Here is an 11,647-nt window from a genome sequence, read left to right on the forward strand (position 1 = left end):
TCACCCTCTTTCACTGATCTATGGTTAGGCACCAAAAAAAAAAAAAAAACACAACAATGCACCAGCAAAACCAGAGAAGTAACTTTTCTTAAGTAAGGATATAATGTTTTAGAAGCTAATGAAGTGGTTTTATGAGTGAGGAACTGCTTTTGCATCAGAAAAAAACATTTGTTAGACCTCCAGGATACGCTGAATGTCGACAAAGAAAACTCCACAGGACACCTTCAAGGCCAACAGACGCTCCATCTACAAACAGTCAGCTTATCAAGTGTTCACTCTGCTATGACTCGTATCAGTAAAAACCTGCAGTCTGAATTTGAAATGATCTGCACTTTTGCTCTCTTATTGTATCACTTCCTTGTTTAACACCAGCTGCAGGTGTCTTTTCTAAAAATGCAGTTAAAGTTCTCAAAGAATTGGGAAGCCTGTGTACTATACACGTCATTGCAAAGTAATTGTCAGAGTGAAAAAGAAACACCCTGAGTAGTGTTATTTTCCCAGTATTCATTTCATTGTGTGCAGTTTAGAGCTGCACACGCCTGCAAACAGGAAAGAAGCAGAATGTAAGTGGCTGGTTTGGACTGGTGTTGACTGGAAAACAGGATCCAGGTGGACAGGTTTTGGGTTGCAGTGATCTGATACAGCCCTCATTAAGCGGCTTGGGTGTCAGGCAGATATGACTAATCCACATAAATATAGTTCCTTAGTCAATATCTTTTATAAAAGTCAGTGCTTCTCATAGCAGCTCCAGTCATTTAGTCACGGTGGACGGTGGAGTCTGCGCTTAGCATCCCTAACCTCACGTCAACCTCCACAACAGTGATTCGTTTGAGTTCCATTCACAGAGGTGTACAGGTTTTAAATCTGGGCAAAAAGAAAGCACTAGTGTCAGAGAGGGAATCAGTATCAGCAGATACCCTGAGTTGATGGATCAGAATCATCAAAGAAAGAAAAAAGTTGGACCAGTGCTTTCCTAGATTTGGATGAGTAAAGCACCAAGTATTTGAATATTCGGGTCCAGCCCTGCTAGGAGCTACTTCTCTTCCTATTCTAGGATCAGTGATAAATCTGTGTAGCTGGATATGACAGTGCAGCAGCAGATGAATCATGTTCAGTTGTTCTGAGTTAATGATGTTTCAGCCTGAATCTGTAATATGGCATATTTAAGCATTTAAGCATTGCCTTCTATAACAATACATAGTTTGGGTTTAAACAGTGAAACCAGAGCAGTGGGGTGAATGACCTGGTGAGCACACATGGCTGAGTTGAACTGTGGGCCACAGGTCTTGTGTGTACATTATGACACAGATGACTGAGAAGACGCTGAATTGCTTCAAGAATGGAGGTCGACGTGCCAAAAATGTGATTCGCATTAAGACTAGGATTATGGATGACAGGAGTAGAGGAACAGCCTGTTAGATGGAGGGAAGGCAGGTATCGTACCAGCAGACTTGGCAGACATGTTAAGTCCACGGTGGCAGCCAAAGCCTCTACTCAATTCCCACCTCTTGTGCACCCCACCCCCCATCCCAGTGTGATCGCCTGGATCGAAAACATGCTGGCGCGTGACGTCAATGACAACAAGAAGATTGGTAACTATGGCGCCCAGCACATCCTGTCTGGCGTACCGAGGGACTCTGTGACCATCCTCACGCATTGCAACACAGGCTCGCTGGCCACAGCTGGATACGGGACCGCACTGGGTAAGACTATAGCCATGGGTGTGAATGAGAAAAGAGGGTGATTGTTTAAATATATTTGTGGCTCTGAAAGTGTAATAACGACTGTTTGTGTGTAGGCGTGGTGCGAAGCCTCCACGCGCTGGGCAGGCTGAAGCGTGTGTACTGCACAGAGACAAGGCCGTACAACCAGGGATCCAGACTGACGGCTTATGAGGCGGTAGCAGAGGGAATTCCTGCAACACTTATTACAGACAGCATGGCAGCCCTTACCATGAGAGAAATGGACATCACAGGTTTGTCAGTTTTCTCTCTCTCTTTTCTCTTTCCTCTCTCTTTTTTTAACACTTTCTTTCCATGATCTCCCAGCTGTGGTGGTGGGTGCAGACAGGGTGGTTGCCAATGGTGATACAGCCAATAAAGTGGGCACGTACCAGCTGGCTATCGCTGCAAAGCACCATGGGATTCCCTTCTATGTGGCTGCGCCCAGCACTTCATGCGACTTGAGCCTTGAGAGCGGCAGGGACATTGTCATTGAAGTACGCCCCCCTGAGGAGCTCACCAGTATAAATGGAGTCCCCATCGCTGCCCCAGGTAGGAAGTACAGGATGGGAGGTTGGTGGTTTTTATACACTGGGGAAAAGACAGGAAAGTAGTTTTAAAACTATAAAATAACACAAATACTTTAAAAAACAGCGAGTCCACTACAGGAGTGAAGGTTTAGAGGTAGCATCTGCCCCAAGCACTGAAGAAAACAGACTATAACTGAGAGTGCAACCCTGTGTCAAAGGGCCAGTCGGTTTCCCCATAATGCCATGAAAGCAATATTCCCGTGATAGTTTGACCCTCATAATATGGCATTTGGACTGATGCTGATCTCACTATTATTTTGAAAGTTACTCAAGAACAATGACAACCATCCACTTGTTGGGGTAAAACAGGAACCTCAGTGAGTGGACCAGCAGGCAAAGTGGTGAAGACTCGCATTTTGTGTTCTGCTTGTTTGACAGCTGATAAATTGCCCGTATAGTCTTCCTTACTGGCTGATTGTTGCTCTGTACACTGTGCTCCCTCTGCTCAGCTGTGAGTGTGTGCGAGAGGAGCGCAACCCCTCTCCTCTAAACAGAGACCAACACATGCAATGCATTATGGTCCGTGCGATGGTTAAGGGAAGCATGGGGTGTACCGCTCATTAGGGTCCGACAGTGGAAACGCAGCTATAATGTCCAGGTAGAACATCAGCGTCCTCGCCCTGAACAAGTTGCCTGCTAATAGAGCTGGTTGGTCAGATAACGAGCACTTATCTCCAAAACGCCAGAACAAATTCTAAATTGGCATTACTAGAAAAGCCTGACCATATATTTTCTATCGAAGTGGTTAATTTATCACCTGAAAAAATGTAAAACTCGGAGAGAGAGACATGGAATAAGGTCAAAGGTCACCAGCCAGACCAAGGATGTTGCAGTTCATGGTTCCTGCCTTAAACCCCAAAGTGATCAGGGCATCCCTTGCCTTTGTTTTTATTTTTGGAATGTTATGAATTATGGGTAAGTCCCACAAAAAGCCTGAGGAATTTCAGATTTACAAAAAGTGAGCAGAGGGGGGCTCAAACAAGCCTCATCCACAGGTTTCGCTGTGGGACAGTCCTGACCCCTTATGGACTTGTGCATCAAAGTCTGAGTCTGTAAGACTCAGCACTGGAAGTGTGTTTTCGGTGGGTTTGTGAGAGCTGAGAAACATTTGATCTCTAATTACACTGGAAGAGCAGAGGGGTGCTTGGTGACATCACAGTAATTAAAGCGTAATCATTTAATGAGCACACTGGCCCCTGGAGAGGAGGGTGTGTGCTTGTACATTACATTTCTTTTAATCTCACACTCTTCTCTGGTTTTTCCTGTCAACAGCACAAGTGTAAGGTTGTCAGTATTCTATTTATTTTATTTATTTACAGTGAACTAATCCCATAGGAGACTGAAACCAGCGAGAAACTGACTGCACTCACAATTAGTGCTTGCGTACCCACGTAACCAAAGCCTGATCGAGTTTGAAAGTTTATTTGTTATCCTAGAAATGGTAGATGGACTACTCTGAGCTCAAGGTCCACTTACTAGCTTTTCCCCTTGAGAAACACAGTGAGATGTGGTTGAAAGCACCAAAGATGAAGACAATAATTAAGACAGGATGGTTCCAAAAAGTAATAAAAACAGAACAGTGATTCACTGTTGCAATGACTGATATGTTCCTTCTTTACAATGAAGATGGACACTAGTTTATTTTGAGTCATTCCCACATGAGTGTGTATTAATCTGTGGCTGAAAATAGTCCCCAACAAATTCACTGTTTACTTCTTCAGATTAAATGATCTGTGAAGAGAATGTCCTAAAGGATCATTCATACTGACAATATGCTATGGTAAGAGGTCACAATTGGACATTGGTTTGTTTTGAGGGGCCTTAAGATTAAAAAAAAAGCTGCTCCTCCTCCTCTAGGGCTGGCTGTTTGAAGTGACTTCTCGCAGTTCGACAAATGCTTCTTATAACCTTTGCCAGGTGGCAGACGGGGCTAATACACACTGGGTAGAGAAGTTGGAATGAACAGATGCACTATTAAGTAACCAAGTGTCACAGAGCAGAGAGACATTAGGTGAATCCCAGTTCTCCTAACCGCATCCATGTTTCCCCTCATTTGTCCTTTCCTTGCATCTCAGTCGTGCCCATGAGAGATGCAAGGAGAAACTGCAAGGAGAGAAGAACTGAGGAAACTTTTTAACTGACATGAGATATAATTTCTTCCTATCCTTATTTGAAGCTTCCAATCACAAACTGATTTCCAATAAAGGGGCGTGTCAATCCATAACACGTCCGTGAAGGATACACTTGTGTGCCCTCGGTTATAGCTCCTCCAGGCAGCCTCCTTGCTCCTCCTTCATCATGGCAGACCGGAACAACTTCCGGGTCGATCGAGGACCAAGGAACAACACAATAAGGGAATTGGGATTCACTTATTTTTTCCTGTCCTGTTGTCGCTTGATTTATCATCCAGTGTGTAAAGTCTTAGGTAACGCTTCTTTAAGTGAATGAACCATGCCACTCATGCCCGACTGTTCACCTCAGGTATCGAGGTGTGGAACCCAGCGTTTGACGTGACTCCTCACCAGCTCATCACAGGAGGCATCATCACAGAACTGGGAGTCTTCCTCCCCTCCGAGCTCCAGGCCGCGCTCACCGGCCGCCTCACTGCCCTCTAGAGCCGCTCAGCCCCTCCTGCTGGTCCGTGTGCACCGCCGCACCTTAAGGCCCCGCACTCAAAGACACTCTCATTTCACCACAGAACACATACACATTAGTGGTTGTCATTTCATTTACTTTTCATAAAGGCATGGTCACTGTTACATGTCGGTGGTGCACACAGAAGAAAAAAAATGTTCTTCGTTTTACTCACAAACACAAACTCAATACAAGAGGCCCAAGCAGACTCACATGCCGTCTCCCTTTCTTTTTATTTCCTTCTGTTTTCTGTGGTCTCTACATTTCACTTTTCCTCATGGTTTCTAACCCCTCTTTCATTCTCTTTTTCTCTTTTGCCACCTCTGTCGCTTCCTTAATGGCTTCTGTGATGACAACTAGTGCTCATCTGGCCTCGATTCCTTAAATTCTATTTGGCAAACCTGTTTTTATGAGTCCTTACTGAGCTCATTTTTCAGAGCTTCCTCAGCTACAAGCAAACTAAAAACCCTCCACAAAGTCTAAATGGCATAACAGATTTTTTTTTTCTCAGTAGTGATTTTGGTTTTTAAAATGCTGCTACCCACTTGTAAATATACATATTGTTGCTGGTAGTGTGTGTACATATGTAGAAAACTAACCCCTGCTAGTAAAAGGTACTGCTCTTTTAACCAAATACGTGGTTATTCACAATTTTATTTGACGCAAAAATGTTATATTAACATTTAATTTCTTTTGTTTTGGTTAGAAATCTTTTTTAGAGGAATAATCCAAATTTATAGTTCATAGAGTTTCACACCCAGGAATTCTTAGTGATAATAAAAATTATATTTCACTCACGTTTTCCACTGTGCGGCAACATTTCGAACAAGTGGAATTTCTCTCATCAGTCACCTGAAGCCTATGACAAGATGTGGCTGTATTTATACCTCACTCCTTGTTTGATTCTTGCTATTTGTACCATATCATTCTACATTTGTATTATCATAATGTACTTATATATATAAAATATACACTACTCAAAAAATTAAGGGAACACTAACTCACACATCGGATCTTGATGAACAAATTATTCAAGTTGAAGAGAACGGCGCACCAGTGGCAAACCAGCCAATTCTGGTGTTCTCTGGTAAATGCCAGTCGAGCTGCACGGTGCTGGGCTGTGAGCACAGGTCGTACTAGAGGACGTGGAGCCCTCATGCCACCCTCATGGAATTTGTTTCTGACAGCTTGGTCAGAGACCTGCACACCAGTAGCCTGCTGGAGATCATTGTGTAGGGCGCTTGCAGCGCTCCTCCTGTTCCTCCTTGCACAAAGGAGAAAATACAGGTCCTCCTGCTCGGTCATTGCCCTTCAACCGCCCTGTCCAGCTCTCCTGGTATCTCCTCCACGCTCTTGAGACTGTGCTGGGAGACACCACAAACCTGCTTGCCACTGCATGTATGTATGTGCCATCTTGGAGTAGCTGGACTACCTGTGCAGCCTGATTGTGCTGCAGGTACTGCAGCGATGATCAAGTGTACCCTTAATTTTTTTGACCAGTGTTTATATGTAACGATACATATTTGAGCACCATACTGATATTCACTATACTATACAGGACTTGGTAAGAATGAAGAATCTAAAAAAGCATTGGTGTCACTTTCACCATAACAGATTTGCTGTGAGCTGAGACTCTTCTAATGCTGTTGTATTTCTGTAATACAGGCATCACTATTAAAAGAATAGTTCACCCCAAAAAGAGGGTTTGATGATCTGCTCACTAATGTTTGTCTAACACTGTTAATGTTAAAATACCTGTATAGCTTGCTACTATGAGCCAGGTTAATCTAAATTAGTTTAAATGTTTTACATCTTAGAAAAAATAAACCAATAATCTTAATATCTCAATTATATTACTTAAAACACTCGTTGCCACCGAAGGCTGTGTTGGACTGGTGCTACAGAACAGTACAAGACGTTTAAAATGCTGTACTTTAAAGCTACACTAAACCACATTTTTAATTGACAATACAAGAAATTATATGTTTTGACCATTGACAAAAGGGGCGATCGGTTCAGGGTGGTTTCGTTTCTGGGAGCTGTCAGCCTGTCCATCATATACAGTCAATGGCTGTGACAGGTTTTGCTCATAGCGACGACCCCACAGAGAATTTTCTCCTGACTATATAACTCCCCCCACCCATCTATACTGAGGGTTTTAGCGTTTTTCAGTTTGTTGTTTTGGTTTTACAATGTTACAGTTTTGGTTCGTTCTCACCGCTCTCATCCCCAAACAGCAGTCAGTGATTAGCTGGGGAACATAGTGGAGCGTTGAGCAGCTAAAGAGCCAGATGTTTCCCTCAGGAGTGGGAGAATAAACAAGAGCTAAAACTTCTACATCCTGGACTTATATTTGTCAGCTGGACACAAACATGGCTCCAAATCAATGATGGTGTTGCTCTGTGTCAGCAGGATGTGTAAATAGCCAACTGTTTGCTAACAGGTGTCATAATGTTGTGTGTAGAGTTGGTCTCCAAATTACCAAAAAAAAAGGAATGCAGGTTTAAAGGGCATCATTAGAAACTTTAGAGGTGAGCAGGAGAAGACTTGATATCTTCATTGTGGGCTGAACTATTCCTTTAAGATTGGTGGGGTGTTTTCCACAGTGCAGTTTGCAGTGTGACACCTAGCGTGATGCCACCAGCAGTCAGAATGTAATATTCAGCTCAGATAAATGTGTTGTAGTTGGCAGCTGTGATCAGAGTGGACAACGGGCACTCAGTCACTTCTTGCCTTTGTGCTCGGTTCATAATGTGTTTTAGATGTTTGGATGATAATCCGTCCTCATACCTGAGATGCTGTTTTACTTCAGATTAACCTCTGGTCCATCCCTCCTCCAAGTCACCAGACAGTTGAAGAGAGGTAGACACTAACAACTACACTAAGGGTTTTCTCCACAGTTCTGGCCCTGTGAGCCATGTCCTGACTTGATCCTGAGAGAACAGGATTTATAAAGAGGAATTTCCAAGTCGCAGAAATGCAAATAGTCACTCTTCCTGTTTTATAGTAACTATTATTATTTGTAGTCACGCCCTCATCAGCACCCAGTTTTAAAACCCGATACCGACCTTATGTGTACCCATGACCCTGTTACGTTCTGTTACAGTGTCCCATGTCATACATCGATTTTGTGCGTGACAGATGTGGACTTGAGTTCCTGCAGTTATGTCACCTGGCAAGCGCTCCTGCAGTGCATTTGTTATTTTAGAAAGGTCCAAGGTATCTTCATGGGTATGGGACACACCACCCTGGTGTGCTGAATGTCACAGGGCCTACACTGCTCACTATCCTGCAGGTGCAGCAACAATGTGGCTCGCTAATGTGAGAGCAGCATCTCACTCTGTCCTACAGCCTGGTTTATATCATGTGACCACACCATTACCTCGTCAAGCTCTAAGAAAATCTCAGTGAATGTATTTACATACACACTAGTATCCTGGTTATTGGATTTTGAAAGTATCTTAATACTGTAACATGTAAATACACGTTATTTAGGTTTCTGATCATTGTTTACCATGTGTGCAAGTGTGTCAAATGAAGTTACAAAGTAGTCAGTCAAACAAAAACTATGATGATTGGCGCTCTTGTCATCTATTACCAGTGATCCGGCCATGTAATGCAGCAGTCACTGTTCATACTGCCTCCGTTCTAACATCACACACTTCACTTTATCATTCAGATGACAAATAAACAATCCCACCTCTATATGGGGTCACGGAGGCCCTGATTAAACCCTACACAAAACCTTAGCTGCAGTATTCATAATAATATTGTCCATATCTTTAAAATGCTGTGATATAAGCTCTCCCTCCCTTCACTTTCATCTTTCTCCTTATTCTTCTGTTTCTCTTTTGTCCACCCATAAACCCTCAACTCACAAAGATGGTGTTAGATCATACATGAGCATAAAAGACCCTTGTGGATTTGAATGTTTCATTTCCTCTGTTTTCTACTGTCTAAGACATCATGTGTTTGGGGGCAGTTTTAGACAATGTTCCAGACATATGTAGCAATTTTGTGGCCGTCAGACATGCCACATAATATTTCTTTATAAATCTTTAAGAGGTATGAGATTTTTGTTTGTCTGTGCTTCATGATTATAAGTATTTGGCTGTGGTTTGTTGTTTTCTTTCATGACATTGTGATTCCTTGTGACTAGGCCATTAGTACACCACACTGGGGAGGCCTCCTCAACCATACACACTACCTCTCCGTCTGCCTACACAGACCTAAACACTGAAATGCATGAACACAAGCAGTTAATATGCCAGGTTGCAGCAGAGCAGAGTGACAGATTGCAGAACAAAAAATTGGCCTAAAATTCTCCACATCTCACCAGTGTTTATATCTGGAACGCCAAGTGACAAATAATTTGTGACAGTGTGTTTATTTTGCCAAAGTAGCCTAGATTTTGGCTAGTGTGTTATGCTGGGTTGCAGTTTATGCATTATGCTATGTTTTTACATGTTTTGAAGCAGCAGCAATATAGTACTGTATTTAAAAGAATGTTCCACCAACCTTCCCTAGAAAAGCCTAACACATACAGGTGCCAAAATTCAGCGCTGCTTGCCACGTACTTTCCATGCTGATTTGATCAATCAAAGCAGGTACTTGTGTCTTATCAAATGATTAGTGTGGCCTGCAGTTACCATGGAAGGAGTGTTGTTCAAATGGCCTCTAAGTACAAGTATTTTGTTGTTGTTGTTGATAATCACTTGATCTGGATTTAATTTTGTAATGTGGAGGCGGTTCAAAACTGGATTTTTTAAAATATATATGTATATGAATATAATGCTGTAAAGTGCAGTCATGGATTAAGAGATTTCTCTTTCACATCAATACAGTAAAAAGAATAAAGTCACAGTGAAATGGGTTGTTTTTGTCAGTCTCAAACATTATTAAACAGTAAACAACCTGTTAAAGCAATGCAGAAAAAGAAGCAGTACTCACAACTGGTTTAATAATTATTTATTAATTTTTGTTTTTCGTTCAGTCAGTCTACTGATCCACACTCCAGTAGGTGGCGGTAATGCGCGTGAAACTTGGTTTTCCTACCCGCTATTAATTGCAGAGAAGAAGAAGCAGCTGCATTCAGCGTGTTTCCGGTTGGTAAAAAAAAAAACAAAATGGCTCAGGGTAAGCAGAAGTTTACAGCTCAGCGGCCAGGATCTTCCAAAAAACACCAACAGAACAAACAGAAAGGACCGAAGAAAGGAGGTGGGAATCCTTCACCTTATGTTGTTTCCTGAGTTACCGAAGGAGGCGTAGAAAGTGATTTAGTAGAACAGCATCGATAACGACCTGCGTAGACACCGATGAACACGCTGTGTTGCCCCTTATCATTGCCGGTACCAAATTCACCTGTTGGGATATTTGTTTTGGAAACCACTGGATAACAATTTCGTGCTTTTTCTTTCAATTTTGTATTCTAGAGATTTTCACTTAAAAAGTGAAGGTGTCTCGAAGAAACAGCGATGTATGACAACATCATCTTGACCTTAATTTTTGGTAACAATAAAGCATCGCAGTATAACTACACGCCATTGTAGTGGGTAAATCTAATGTAGTCTGTTACAAGAGCACTGCAAAAGCCAGCCTTCGTGAAGGTTATACTATTCATGCTTTGTGCACTGTACAATCGTCTCGGAACTGAAAATACAGCCAGTTGATCTTGGACAAGGAATATGTTACTTAAACGGCAACTAAATGCTGTGATTTACATAGTTAATGCTGTCTGATTTCAGAAAGATGTGATTTCCTTTCATAATCAGTTCGAAATGTCATTTGTAAATTTGACTTATTTTTTTCCTTTGTAAAGGGAGGATCATTGCACCTAAGAAAGCTCAAGTGGTCCAGCAACAGAAGCTGAAGAAGGTGAGATAGAAAGATTATTTAATTTATCCCCAAAGGAAAATGCCAGTGTTGCAGCAGCCAATTAATGATTAACAGAAACAAAGTATACAATGATTTTTAAAGGTTAAATTGTGTGCAAAAGCTAAATAGCCTAAAGTAAAACATAAGTTAAATATATAAAACAAATAGGGCTGGAATAAAGATAGGAAAACCTTACGTACATTAGTACAAGTCAGGTGGATAATCTAAAGAATTTGTCTCAGCCCAGATTTTTAAATTTAACATTAACTACAAATACATCAGTAAACTGGCTGACTCAAGTTTAACATTTCTTCCTCTACTGTTTCCTGAAGGGTTTAGAGGTTGCCATCAGAAACAAGATTGAGCAGGAGGTGACCCAGAAGGCCAGCTCCTCCCTCCACAAGCCACTGAGTGTGGTTAAAGGGGCTGAACGTAAAGGCAACCCAGGAGCAGTCCATCCAGGAACCAGCTCCAAATAGGACCAGATACAGAAGAACACCTAGAGACCTGATCTGATGTGCTGCCTTTTATTACTTTGCAAGCAAGCAAAGTTTATTTATGTAGCACCTTTCTAAACCTACGTTACAAGGTGCTTTACAGTAAAACATAAGAAATAATAGCGATAAATAAAACCAGATAAAACACATCTCAGTAATAGCAAAAATACATAATCAAAACAAATACATCAATCAGTGAAGTTGTTAAAAGCTTGTGTAAAACCAAAGGATCCTGGCACATGAGGTGTTGTAACACTTGTCTGAGTCTGCTCCAATCTAGCTGGGACATTGTTCACATATAAGAAGCAGGGTGCATGAATATGACCGTGGA

The 11,647-nt window shown here is 42.0% G+C and overlaps 2 protein-coding genes across 2 annotated transcripts in view; both read left to right on the plus strand.

Moving 5' to 3' along the window:
• Positions 1 to 9,817, plus strand: part of mri1 (methylthioribose-1-phosphate isomerase 1) — an 11,596-nt gene extending 1,779 nt beyond the window's left edge. The window contains exons 3-6 of the mRNA XM_020596242.1: positions 1,534 to 1,703; positions 1,799 to 1,975; positions 2,049 to 2,273; positions 4,793 to 9,817. Coding sequence (XP_020451898.1) covers positions 1,534 to 1,703; positions 1,799 to 1,975; positions 2,049 to 2,273; positions 4,793 to 4,926 — 706 coding nt within the window. The 3' untranslated portion in view covers positions 4,927 to 9,817. The remainder of the gene's footprint in view (positions 1 to 1,533; positions 1,704 to 1,798; positions 1,976 to 2,048; positions 2,274 to 4,792) is intronic.
• A 229-nt stretch (positions 9,818 to 10,046) lies between these two features.
• Positions 10,047 to 11,434, plus strand: cunh19orf53 (chromosome unknown C19orf53 homolog). The gene is made up of 3 exons (XM_020596193.1): positions 10,047 to 10,162; positions 10,764 to 10,819; positions 11,152 to 11,434. Exons 1-3 carry the CDS (start codon positions 10,072 to 10,074, stop codon positions 11,296 to 11,298), a joined length of 294 nt encoding a protein of 97 aa, XP_020451849.1. The 5' UTR covers positions 10,047 to 10,071; the 3' UTR covers positions 11,299 to 11,434.
• Positions 11,435 to 11,647: the final 213 nt, after the last annotated feature.

This window comes from Monopterus albus, unplaced genomic scaffold, assembly GCF_001952655.1.
Source record: "Monopterus albus unplaced genomic scaffold, M_albus_1.0 scaffold29.1, whole genome shotgun sequence".
Classification (NCBI taxonomy): Eukaryota; Metazoa; Chordata; class Actinopteri; order Synbranchiformes; family Synbranchidae; genus Monopterus; species Monopterus albus.